The 12662-nt window shown below is 41.7% G+C and overlaps 1 protein-coding gene across 4 annotated transcripts in view; it reads right to left on the bottom strand.

The window, feature by feature from the left end:
- NSMAF (neutral sphingomyelinase activation associated factor) overlaps positions 1-12662 on the bottom strand; it is a 72138-nt gene that overhangs the window by 36401 nt on the left and 23075 nt on the right. For all 4 annotated transcript variants that reach the window (XM_049854451.1, XM_049854454.1, XM_049854453.1 and 1 more), the window contains 4 exons: positions 8216-8266; positions 5793-5864; positions 5451-5498; positions 5298-5350 (listed from right to left, as the gene is read on the bottom strand). In XM_049854451.1, the coding sequence (XP_049710408.1) occupies positions 5298-5350; positions 5451-5498; positions 5793-5864; positions 8216-8266 (224 nt within the window). The remainder of the gene's footprint in view (positions 1-5297; positions 5351-5450; positions 5499-5792; positions 5865-8215; positions 8267-12662) is intronic.

Raw genomic sequence — 12662 nt, 5'->3', positions numbered from 1 at the left:
GGATTGGTAGGGAAGTAAAAGTATCCCTATTTGCAGATGATATGATCTTATACACAGCAAACCCTAAAGAATCCACAAGAAAAATACTGGGAACTAATAGAAGAGTTCAGCAAAGTGTCAGGATATAAGATAAACATACAAAAATCAGTTGGATTCCGCTACACCAACTTCAAAGAGGAAATCACCAAATCAATACCATTTACAATAGCCTCCAAGAAAATAAATACTTACGAATAAATCTAACCAGAGACGTAAAAGATCTATACAAAGGAAACTACAAGACACTACTGCAAGAAACCGAGAGACCTACATAAACGGAAAAATAAACCTTGCTCACAGACAGGAAGACTCAACACTGTGAAAATGTTTATTCTACCCAAAGCAATTTATACATACAATGCAATCCTGACCCAAATTCCAACAACATTTTTTAACGAGATGGAAAAACTAACCACCAACTTCATATGGATAGGGAAGAGTCCCCAGATAAGGAAAGCATTGCTAAAGAACAACAACAAAGTGGGAAGCCTCACATCACCTGATTTTAGAACCTATTATACAGCCACGGTAGTCAAAACTGCCTGGTACTGGTGCAACAACAGACACAAAGACCAACGGAAAAGAACTGAGAACCCAGATATAAATCCATCTACCTATGAGCAGCTGATATTTGACAAAGGCCCAAAGTCCACTGAATGGGGAAAAGACAGTCTCTTTAACAAATGGTGCTGGCATAACTGGATATTCATCTGCAAAAAAATGAAACAAGACTCATACCTCACATGATGCACAAAAACTAACTCAAATGCATCAAAGACCTAAATATAAAATCTAAAACAATAAAGATCATGGAAGAAAAACTAGGGACAATGCTAGGAGCCCTAATATCTAGCATAAACAGAATATAAAACATAACTAACAATGTACAAACACCAGAAGAGAAACTAGATAACTGGGAGCTCCTAAAAATCAAACATTTATGTTCATCCAAAGACTTCACCAAAAGAGTGAAAAAGACAAACTACAGACTGGGAAAAAATTTTGCCTAGGCCATGTCTGATCAGGGTCTAATCTCTAAAATCTACAAGATAATGCAAAACTTCAGCAACAAAAAGATAATAACCCAATTAAAAATGGGCAATGGATACGAACAGGCACTTCACCAAAGAAGGCATTCAGGTGGCTAACAGATACATGAGGAAATGCTCACGATCATTAGTCACTAGAGAAAGGCAAATCAAAACTACAATGAGAGACCATCTCAACCCAAGAAGCCTAGCATTAATTCAAAAAACAAAATAATAAATGTTGGAGAGGTTGTGGAGAGACTGAACACTTACACACTGCTGGTGGGAATGTAAAATGGTACAACCACTTTAGAAATCAAACTGGAGCATCCTTAAAAAGCTAGAAATAGAAGTACCATGTGATCCAGTAATCCCACCCCTTGGAATATACCCTAGGGAAATAAGAAACCTCACACAAATAGATATATGCACACCTATATTCACCTGCAGCACTGTTTCCAATAGCAAAAAGATGGAAACAACCTGGGTGCCCATTAACATACAAATGGATAAACAAATTATGGCATATTCACACAATGGAATATGCTACTATAAAGAACAACGATGAATCCGCAAAACGTATCATGGATGAATCTGGAAGGCACCATGCTTAGTGAAGTTAGTGAGTCACAAAAGAACAAAACTGTATGAGACCACTATTAGAAGAACTCAAGAAAAGGTTTAAACACTGAAGAAAACATTCTTTGATGGTTACAAGGGCGGGGAAGGAGGGAGAAAGGAAGTCACTAACTAGATAGTAGACAAGAATTATCTTAGGTGAAGAGAAGGACAACACACAATACAGGGAAAGTCGACACAACTGGACTAAACCACAAGCTAAGAAGTTTCCTGAATACAACCAGACACTTCGAGGAACAGAGTAGCAGGGGTAGGTTTCTGGGGACCATGGTTTCAGGGGACATCAACTGGCATAACAAAGTTTGTTAGGAAAGTATTCTGCATCCCACTTTGGTGATTGGTGTCTGCGGTCTTAAAAACTAGCAAGTGGCCCTCTGAGATGTATCAATTGGTCCTAACCCACCTGAAGTAAAGAAGAATGAAGAACACCAAAGGCACAAAGAAAACATTAGCCAAGGAGACAAAAGGGCCACATAAACCAGAGACTCTATCAGCCTGAGACCAGAAGAACTAGATGGTGCCCAGCTACCACCAATGACTGCCCTGACAGGGAACACAACAAAGAGTGCCTGATGGAGCAGGAGAAAAGTGGGGTGCAGAACTCAAATTCTGGTAAAAAGACCAGACTTAATGGTCTAAGACTGGAGGAACCCTAGAAGACATGGCCCCTGGACTCTCTTTTAACCCAGAACTAAAACCATTCCCGAAGCCAACTCTTCAGACAAAGAATAGACTGGAGTATAAGACATAAAATGATATTCATGAAGAGTGTGCTTCTTAGTTCAGGTAGATACACAAGACTAAACGGGCAGCTCTTGTCTGGTGGTGAGACGAGAAGGCAGAAAGGGACAGAAGCTGGTTGAATGGACACGGGAAATCCACGGTGGAAAAGAGGAATGTGCGGTCACATTACAGGGATCGCAACAAGAATCACATAACGATGTGTGTATAAATTTTTGCATAAGAAAATAACTTGAGCTGTAAACTTTCACCAAAAGCATAATTAAAAAAAGAGTTACCATAAAGCTACAGTAATTAATACTGTAGGACTGGTACAGATATACACAAATACCCAATGGAGTAGAACAGAATGCCAACATGCTGATTTTCCATATAGGTGGACACCTGATACAGCTGACCAGTGGGGAAAACGATAAGCTTTAAAATTTGGGGGACAATTTCGGGGGGAAAAAAGAAAATGGGCCCCTTTATCTCACATCGGAAGCCCTGATAGCATAGTGGTTAAGTGCTACAGATGCTACCCAAGAGGTTGGCAGTTCGAATCCGCCAGGCACTCCTTGGAAACTCTATGGGGCAGTTCTACTCTGTCCTATAGGGTCACTGTGAGTCAGAATCGACTCGACAGCAATGGGTTTGTATTGGTTTGGTTTCTCACATCATTCACAGAAATTCAATTCCAAAAAGGCCTAAATGTGAAAGGTAAAACAAGTAAGATTTGAGAAGCTCCATGAACTGGGGTTATACATCTCTTAAAACACAAAAAGCATTCAGAAGAAAAAGACTGATAAATCAGATTGCTTTAAAATTCAGAATGTTCGTTTTGTAAACAATACATTGTTAGGCACTGTCAAGTTGGTTCCAACTCATAGCAACCCCATGTACAACAGAATGGAGCACCGCCCAGTCCTGTACCACCCTCACAATCACTGCTATGTTTGAGGCCACTGTTGCAGCCACCGTCTATGCATTTTGTTGAGAGTCTTCCTCTTTTTCCCTGACCCTCTACTTTATGAAGCATGATGTCCTTCTCCAGGAACTAGTCCCTCCTGATAACATGTCCAAAGTATGTAAGATAAAATCTCACCATCCTCCCTTCTACTAAGGAGCATTCTGACTGTACTTCTTCCAAGATGGATTTGTTTGTCCAAGGTATATTCAATAATCTTCACCAATAGCAAAGAAGAACTGATGCATTTGAATTATAGTGTTGGTGACGAAATGATACCATAAGAAGCTGAAATGACAGCCCACGAAGAAGAAAAAAATTTCACCCACTTGTTGACTAATGCCTAATGTCCAGACTATATAAAGTAGCTGAATCAATAAGAAAAATAAACAATCCATAGAAACTAGAGCTAGAGAACAGGTCACACAAGAAATATGAATTTCAGTAAATATAGGAAAAGACCCCATTAACTATCAGTGAAATATAAATCAAGCCGCAATGAGATACCACAACATGACGACCATACTGGCAAAAATTAAACCCCGACAATACTGAGTCGTGGGAACTCTCATACGCTGCTGACGGAAGTCTGAAGCGGTGCACGCACGTAGAAAAAGGATATGGCATTCCTCAGTCATGCGGAAACTGCAGATACCTCCACCCCAGGAATTCTTCCCTTAAGGTGCACATCCTACAGAAATTCTCATACCTGTGCACCTGGAGACATGTATGAAAATATTCACTACAAGTACCGTTCACAGCAGCAGAAACTGGAAACAACTTAGATGTCCATCAACAAATGCTGGTGTATTTATATTGCTGAATGCAATGAAGGGGAAAAAGCAAGTCACGAATATACATACAGAATGACTACATTCCAAAGTTTAAAATTAGGCAAAAAGAAAACAATCTATTGTTCAGGGATGCACATACTTTATACTTAATGGTAAAAATACAGTTGTTCTTCTAGGAGAGAGAAAACAGGGATATAAATGGGAGATCTACTCAATATAAGGCAAGAAGAAATTAAGAGAATGGGACAATATAAACAATTTTTTGTAGAAAATATATACTTAGAAGGCCCTCCCCCAAAATAAAGAAAACCAATAAAAAAAAAAAAAAAACTGTTAGAACAGTAAGAGCTTAGTCTACCGGTCCCTATGGAACGCCACAGGGAGATGTCTATGGTAGCTAAGAAGTTAAGGAAAGACTTTCTAGAAGAACTGAACTCTACATTGAGATCAAAAGATTAAATAAGCCTTAACAGGTACAAAAGAAGAAGGAATTACTTTAAGCAGAAGGAACGTGTACAAAGGCTCAGAGGTAAGAGACCACACAGAGCAACTGGGAACCCCATGGAACGCAATCCGCTAAAGCACAGAATTCAAGAGCTAAATCAGAGACCATACACAGTAAACCAGGGCTAAACACAGAGGCTGTGTGCCCAGATAAGATGTCTGACTTTACCTTGAAGGCGATGGGGAGTCCTGAAGAGCTTTAAACTCAAGTGAGATGACTGAATCTGTTCTTTAGGAAGATCACACTGCATACAGTGGGGAAAATGACTGGTGAAGGCAATGGACTGGGATCAGGCTGACAGGCTGAGCGGCTGGCATGGAGTTCTGGGTGAGGTGATGGTGGTGTGAACGGGCAGAGCGGACAGAGAAGAGAGATCTGAGGGAACAGCAGCAACAGGCCTTTCTGACTGAGGGATGACAGCAAGGAGAGGAGCTGAGGAAGCCTTAAAATATCTACTGCACTGAGGGTGTGCAGTTCCCTAAGACAAGCAGGGTTTGGGTGAGGTGGGCAGTGACAACATCTGTTTTGGAAACACCAAACAAGGCACACAGACGTCCACCACTGCTTTTAAAATCAGAAAAAGAAAACTATTAAAATAAACTTACCTATTTTTGTCAAACGATGTCCTAGCCAAACGTGACTGCAGAATAGCAGTTATCTATTAAAACAGAACAATTTAAAAAGCATGGATCTAAGTATTTATGAATAAAATAGCGATAGAAGGTAATTCACAAAGACAGATCTTTAGAGACTCTTACCATGGCAGTCTGATCCCCCAGTTTGTCAAGGCAGGATGCTCTGTGGAGCTAAAATATCATAAATAACATACATATTTACTTTTTTCTTAGAAGATATGAAGATAGTTCTTTAGAATCAATGAATATCAGCAATCATTCTGTTATCAGTAACAGCTGAGACTGCTTTTTAATATGTCTATAGCTTCTTCTCAACATATAGTTTCCATTTCAATTTATTCAAGTAAAATCTGCTTTATATTTAGGAGAGATTACTATTTGGGTAAGGTGTATAAATACAAAATTTGACAGAAAGTCTATTTTGACTAATGGGCCCAGTGAACGCTGGAGCTACCACTGGCTTACCTGAAGCAAGTTCTCCAGAACATCTTCCACTTTTCCTGAAACATCCAATTCAAAGACATATTCCATTTCGCCCTAACAAAAACAAAAAAAAGGTCATAACAAGGGTGGAGAAGAAGCATGCCAAAAACCATGTGACTGTAAGAACATTGGTAAACCACCTGATGAGTTCCAAACACGTCTGCCTAGTCTGTACTCCACAGTGGGAGAAATACAAGGTCCCGGGCAGCAGAGTTCATCTGACCAAGCGCATGTGGCCCAGCCTAGAGTCCAGGGCACTGAGGCGGACAGGATAAACACCCGCTGAAGTAGTCAATGAAAAGTCCGCAGAAGGATGGGGGTAGTAGTTAAACGGCAGCAGTGTCTAATTGTGGACAAGTACAATTGTGAAGAATTTTACTCTTCTTTTTTACTTATTTAAATTCATATGTGCAGAATGAGAAAGTATACAAATTGGAAAGTCTGATTTTCTTCCAATAAATGCCTTCATATTTGTAACTAGAAGTCAGGTCTAAATGAATTAAATTAACAGTAATTGATACAAAGAGAGTCCTTCTGCGTAATATTGTCAAGGAGCCCTGGTGGCGGAAATGGTTAAGCGCTCAGCTGCTAATCAAAAGGTTGGCAGCTGAAACCCACCCAGCAGCTCTGAGGGAGAAAGACCTGGCGATCTGCTCCTGTAAAGATTACAGCCAGGAAAACCCTGTGGAGCAGCTCTGCTCTGTCACACGAGGTCACTAGGGGCCAGAATCGACTCCGCCAGGAAAACCCTGTGGAGCAGCTCTGCTCTGTCACACGAGGTCACTAGGGGCCAGAATCGACTCCGCCAGGAAAACCCTGTGGAGCAGCTCTGCTCTGTCACACGAGGTCACTAGGGGCCAGAATCGACTCCGCGGCACCAGCAACAACACAACATAATGTTTCTGGGAACGAGATTCTCTCATCTCTCGGTACACACAGTTCTTTTTGCTGTATTATTCATGTAACTGCCTGTACCAGAGGGAGCCATTATCCTTTGAGGACAGCAAGAGACCTACTATAGCTAAAGTGTCGCTTCTTTCTCTGATTGCAAAACTTTCCAATCTTTATTATAAACTGCAGCTTATTTTTCACACTTTTTTTTTTTTATCTGAAAATCCTTCAATGTTCTGATTCACATCAGAACAAAAGAGCTTTTCTTTGCTCAGGCAACCTCACCCTTGTTCCTTTTACGTAAGCGTCCTGCACTTCAGGGGGGGATACTGAGAGCCTTCGGGCAGGAGCACCCAAGACAGTGGCTCTCAACTCCAGGAGGAGTTCTGGGGTTTTTGTCAATGTGTGGAGGTGCCTCAAGAACAGGGGAAAGGCCCTACGGGCACTAAGTTGGTGCGGGGAAGCTGTAATATAAGGAGCAGTCCCACCGACTGAATTGTCCTGCCCAAAATGCCCAGAGCACCACCTGGAGGTAATTAAATCTCAGTATTTATGGCTTCTGGCTAACCAGCACACGCAGCTGTTTCTAGTATACACAACCCAGAGGCCACTGCTATGCGATTTGTGTGTTCCACCTGCTAGCTGGGAAACTGAGACTGGGCTGTACCTGGGACTGAGATGCAGCCTGTGGGACTGTGTTTGCCTAGAGGGTGGCCCCTGAACTGACACAGGTGTCATTATAAGGGGCACTAGCCTGTCCCTAAGTCCTTTAAAAACTCCCTTTGGTCAGTTGTTCTTGTACTGTGCATTAAGCTGAAGAACAAAGAATTAAATATAGCACTGCATGGGTACATGAAATGCCTCCGCTGACCGGACAAGTCCTGTATTCAAGTCTACTTGTGGCTTCTAGAGCTCTGGTGGTACGGCGGTTAAGCTTTAAGCTGCTAACCAAAAGGCTGGCAGTTTGAGTTCACTATACGCTCCCTGGAAATACTATTGGGCAGCTCCCCTCTGTCCTGTAGGGTCGCTATGAGTCAGAATCCCCTTGATGGCAAAGGGTTTGTTTTGGTTTTGGTTTTTGTGGCATCTACACAATTTGGAGTATTTAGAAATTATTGCTGAGTTCCCAAATAAGGGCATTTTATAACCCATAAATGTTTCTTGAAACATTTTAGAACATAAATTTTCAGTAACGTATTAGCAAATAAATTCTTAGCAATATCCAGTAAATAATCCTGTAAATGATGCATATTTCAATTATAATTTTATCATCAAATCACTTAAACTTTATTTCTCTATTAGGATATTATTTTTTTTTCAAGCCCAAAAATTAATTGCATTCTTTTGGGCTAAAGTCTGTGGCTCCCTTGGGAAATTTTGTTATAATTGCTATATAACAAGCTTTTAATTATCCCTTATTGTTACATTTGATTTAAAATGCTAACAGAGTCACAAAATCTTATTGCTCAAAATCACTCTATAATTGCTGGGAGTAAACGAAAAGCTTTACTTACCCTTTCTATTTTATATGGTGCAACAATGTTATGTTCTTTAATGAAATATACCTGAGAAACACAAAACGGTACTTATAAAATAAGTAATCAAAAAATTCTTCACTGTAAAGAACAACTATAAGTTAGGATATAAAGAGTTAAAAATCACTATTACATAATATCTATTTCCCAAAAAACTTGGACTAATGCTGTTGCTGTGTGTTGGCAATTTGATTCCGACCCACAGCGACCCAACAGGATAGAGCAAAACTTCCCCATAGGGTATCCAAGGCTGTAATCTTCACGGGAGCAGATAACCAGCTCTTTTTCTCCCACGGAGCAGCTGGGAGGTTCAAACCATCGACGTTTCCGGTTAGCAGCCTAGTTCTGAACCATTGTGCCACCAGGGTTCCTTTGGATTAATAGCTTTATTGGTTTAGTTTAAAGGATTAATTGGCTTTCAAGACCCGGTGTTTGCCCACTCATGATAAAAACTCTCAGCAAATACAGGAATAGAAGAGAAATTATTCAACATGATAAGGATGTTGGCTGTTGGCTTTGTATAAATGCCCAACATAATAAAGGTCATTTATACAAAGTCAACAGCCAACTTCACCCTAAATGGAGAGAGTCTGAAACCATTCCCCTTGGGAATGGAAACCAGACAAGGATGCCCTACCTATAGACTGGGAAAAGGTTTTGGCTACGACAAATCCAATCAGCATCTGATCTCTAAAATCTACATGATACTGCAAAAACTCAACAATAAAAAGACAAATAACCCAATTAAAAAATGGGCAAAGGATATGAACAGGCACTTCACTAAAGAAGACATTCAGGTGGCTAACAGATACATGAGGAAATGCTCACAATCATTAGCCATTAGAGAAATGCAAAACAAAACTACAATGAGATTTCATCTCACTCCAACAAGGCTGGCAGTAATCCAAAAAACACAAAATTATAAATGCTGGAGAGGTTGTGGAAAGACTGGAACACTTATATACTGCTGGTAGGAACATAAAATGGTACAACCACTTTGGAAATAGATACGGCACTTCCTTAAAAAACTAGAAATAGAACTACCATACGATCCAGCAATCCCACACCTTGGCATATATCCTAGAGAAACAAGAGCCTTTACACGAACAGATACATGCACATCCATGTTCACTGCAGCACTGTTCACAATAGCAAAAAGATGGAAGCAACGAAGGTCCCCATCAACAGATGAATGGATAAAGATCTGGTGCTTACTAAAATAACAAATATTAAATTAAAAAGAGAACCATCAAGGCAACAAGATATCAATCACTACCTGCTGAATAAAATATCTAAGACAAGTTTTGAATGTCAACACCTGTCCTGAGTAATGAGTGGACTACTGAGGAAAGCTAGTCTAAGTTCTGGTTTTCTAAGAAATGAGGTTAAAACTCAATCACAGTGGTATGAAATACATTTGTTCATAGAAACTTCTCTTCCCTGGAGATGGCTGGACACACACTGTTTTTCAGGGCACTGTGCCACTGCCCTGACGCTGTACACTGAATAATTAGGCCCATCAACACCAGCCAGCAGCCCCACCAACCTCCTTGCACCTGTGCCCACAGACCTGCCTGGCTCCTGCTACAGGGAGGGTCTGCCACTCCACACGGGCACAGAATGTGACCCCTACCCCGTCAGCTACTCAAACACTTATCTCCTATAACAACGCCGTGCCCTCTCCCATTTTAAACAAACCACAGGTAAGAATCCTTCCTCGGTCTCACATCTTCCTTTGCCATTTCTGTTCCTTTTTGTGGTAAAACTCTTTGCAAGCACTGACTCTACTTTTTCTCCACCACACACAGGTTTTCACCCAGGCCAGGATACTGAGGCCACTCCTGTGAGGGTCACAAAAGACACATGCCATCTCCACCACCAAGGCTAAGCCAGTTCTCGGGACTTCCTGAAACAACTCACACTGGCTCCAGACACCTGCTCCTGGTTCTCCCCGACCTCCTTGCTGCTCCTTCTCAGGCGTCCTTTGCAGCCTGCTCTCTTGCCAACCTTTCCTGTTAGAGGTCCAGGGCCTTCACTCTCAGATGGCTCTGTGCACCTCATCCCTAGGAAATCTCACCTGCCCCAGGGCTTAACACAGTATCTGCAAACTGCTGCCTGCCTAGTTTACCTTTCTAGCCTCGACCTCCCCTGACACCCAGATCCAAATACCCCTTGACATCTCCTCTAGGGGTGTGTCAGGCTTCTCACCCTCACATTCTAACCCAAGCCTGCTCCTCCCCAGGCTTCTCCCGAGGCAAAGGGCACGATCCATCCTGCAGGAGTCATCCTTGACTGTCTACTCTCCTCCTTATCCTGCAGAGATTCCGTCAACACAGCCTCTCAGGCCTCTGTTCAGAATCTAACCAGACACCAACTGCCTCTCCCCTCCACAGCTACCATCCTGGTTCAAGATGCCTGGGCTTCTGAAGACACCCCACTGGTCTCCCGGCCTCCGATCTTACCCGATGGGACATTCTCTACTCAGCATCTGGAGGGATTTACAAATACAAGCATTGTTGTTGCTAGGTGCCGTTGAGTTGGTTCCAACTCATAGCGCCCCATGCACAATAGAACGAAACACTGCCCAGTCCCGCAACATACTTACAAACATCATTATGCTTGAGCTCATTGTTGCAGCCACTGTGTCAATCCACCTCGTTGAGGGTCTTCCTCTTTTCCACTGACCCTGTACTTTGCCAAGCATGATGTCCTTCTCCAGGGACTGATCCCTCCTGGCAACACGTCCAAAGGATGTGAGACGCAGACTCGCCATTCTTGCTTCTAAGGATCATTCTGGCTGTACTTCTTCTAAGACAGATTTGTTCATTCTTTTGGCAGTCCATGGTATATTCAATATTCTTCGCCAACACCACAATTCAAAGGCATTGATTCTTCTTCGGTCTTCCTTATTCACTGTCCAGCTTTCACATGCATATGATGCTATTGAAAATACCATAGCTTGGGTCAAGTGCACCTTAGTCTTTAAGGTGATGTCTTTGCTTTTCAACACTTTAAAGAGATCCTTTGCAGCAGATTTACCCAATGCAATGCATCTCCTGATTTCTTGACTGCTGCTTCCATGGCTGTTGATTGTGGATCCAAGTAAAATGAAATCCTTGACAACTTCAATCTTTTCTCTGTTTATCATGATGTTGCTTATTGGTCCAGTTGTGAGGATTTTTGTTTTCTTTATGTTGAGGTGTAACCCATACTGAAGGCTGTGGTCTCTGATCTTTAAGTGCTTCAAGACCTCTTCACTTTCAGCAAGCAAGGCTGTGTCATCTGCATAACGCAGGTTGTTAATGAGTCTTCCTCCAATCCTGATGCCCCTTTCTTCTTCATATAGTCCAGATTCTTGGATTATTTGCTCAGCATATAGATTGAATAGGTATGGTGAAAGGATACAACCCTGATACACACCTTTCCTGACTTTAAACCAATTAGTAGTGCCTCATTCTGTCTGAACAACCACCTCTTGATCTATGTAAAGATTCCTCACAAGCACAATTAAGTGTTCTGGAATTCCCATTCTTCACAATGTTATCTATAATTTGTTATGATCCACACAGTCAAATGCCTTTGCAAAGTCAATAAAACACATGTAAACATCCTTCTGGTAGTCTCTGCTTTTAGCCAGGATCCATCTGACACTGCAGTGATATCCCTGGTTCCATGTCCTCTTCTGAAACCAGCCTAAATTTCTGGCAGTTCCCTGTCGATATACTGCTGCAGCCACTTTTGAATGATCTTCAGCAAAATTTTGCTTGCGTGTGATATTAATGATATTGTTAATATCATTAACAATACAAATACAGGTAGTCCCCAACTTATAATGGGGTTCTGCTCTGACCTGTCGGATGTCAGTTCTGACATAAATTGAATACTTTTTTTTTTTTTTTTAGTTTTCATCATGATTGCCTTTTATTATCACTATCTTTATGAATTCTATCTTTGAACATCTGTGAGTGAACATTTGAGAATAACATCAGCAAATTACACACTGCAACACTGTATGCTGCAGTGCAATGGACTGCTTTTGTGTGGCCTTTCTTGCCATGGTCTTTAACTCTCACCCTAGCAATTGTATAAAAAAGGTAATTGTGGCCCACCAGGGGATTAGCCAATTTTGCCTTAAAATTAGAGAACCAATGCCGGAGCTGAAGAGGCTCTCACCACCACCAAGGAAGAATAGCCAAGAGAAGAGTGCATCCTTTGGACCTGGGATCCCTGCACTGAGAAGCCCCTGGAATCAGGAGACTATAGAGAGAGAAGGAGAGAAGGGGGACATAACGAGAGAGAGAAGGGCTGTAACACTGAAGACGGAGAGAAGCGGTGGCAGAGAAACGGCAGGAGACCTACAGGAGATACAGCAGTGGGCTTCAGAGCCCACAGAGAAAGCTAAGTGGACTTTGGGCGAGCCTTACTG

The sequence above is a fragment of the Elephas maximus genome, chromosome 15, assembly GCF_024166365.1.
Source record: "Elephas maximus indicus isolate mEleMax1 chromosome 15, mEleMax1 primary haplotype, whole genome shotgun sequence".
Taxonomy (NCBI): Eukaryota; Metazoa; Chordata; class Mammalia; order Proboscidea; family Elephantidae; genus Elephas; species Elephas maximus.
This window is presented reverse-complemented; position numbering and strand designations above follow the sequence as displayed.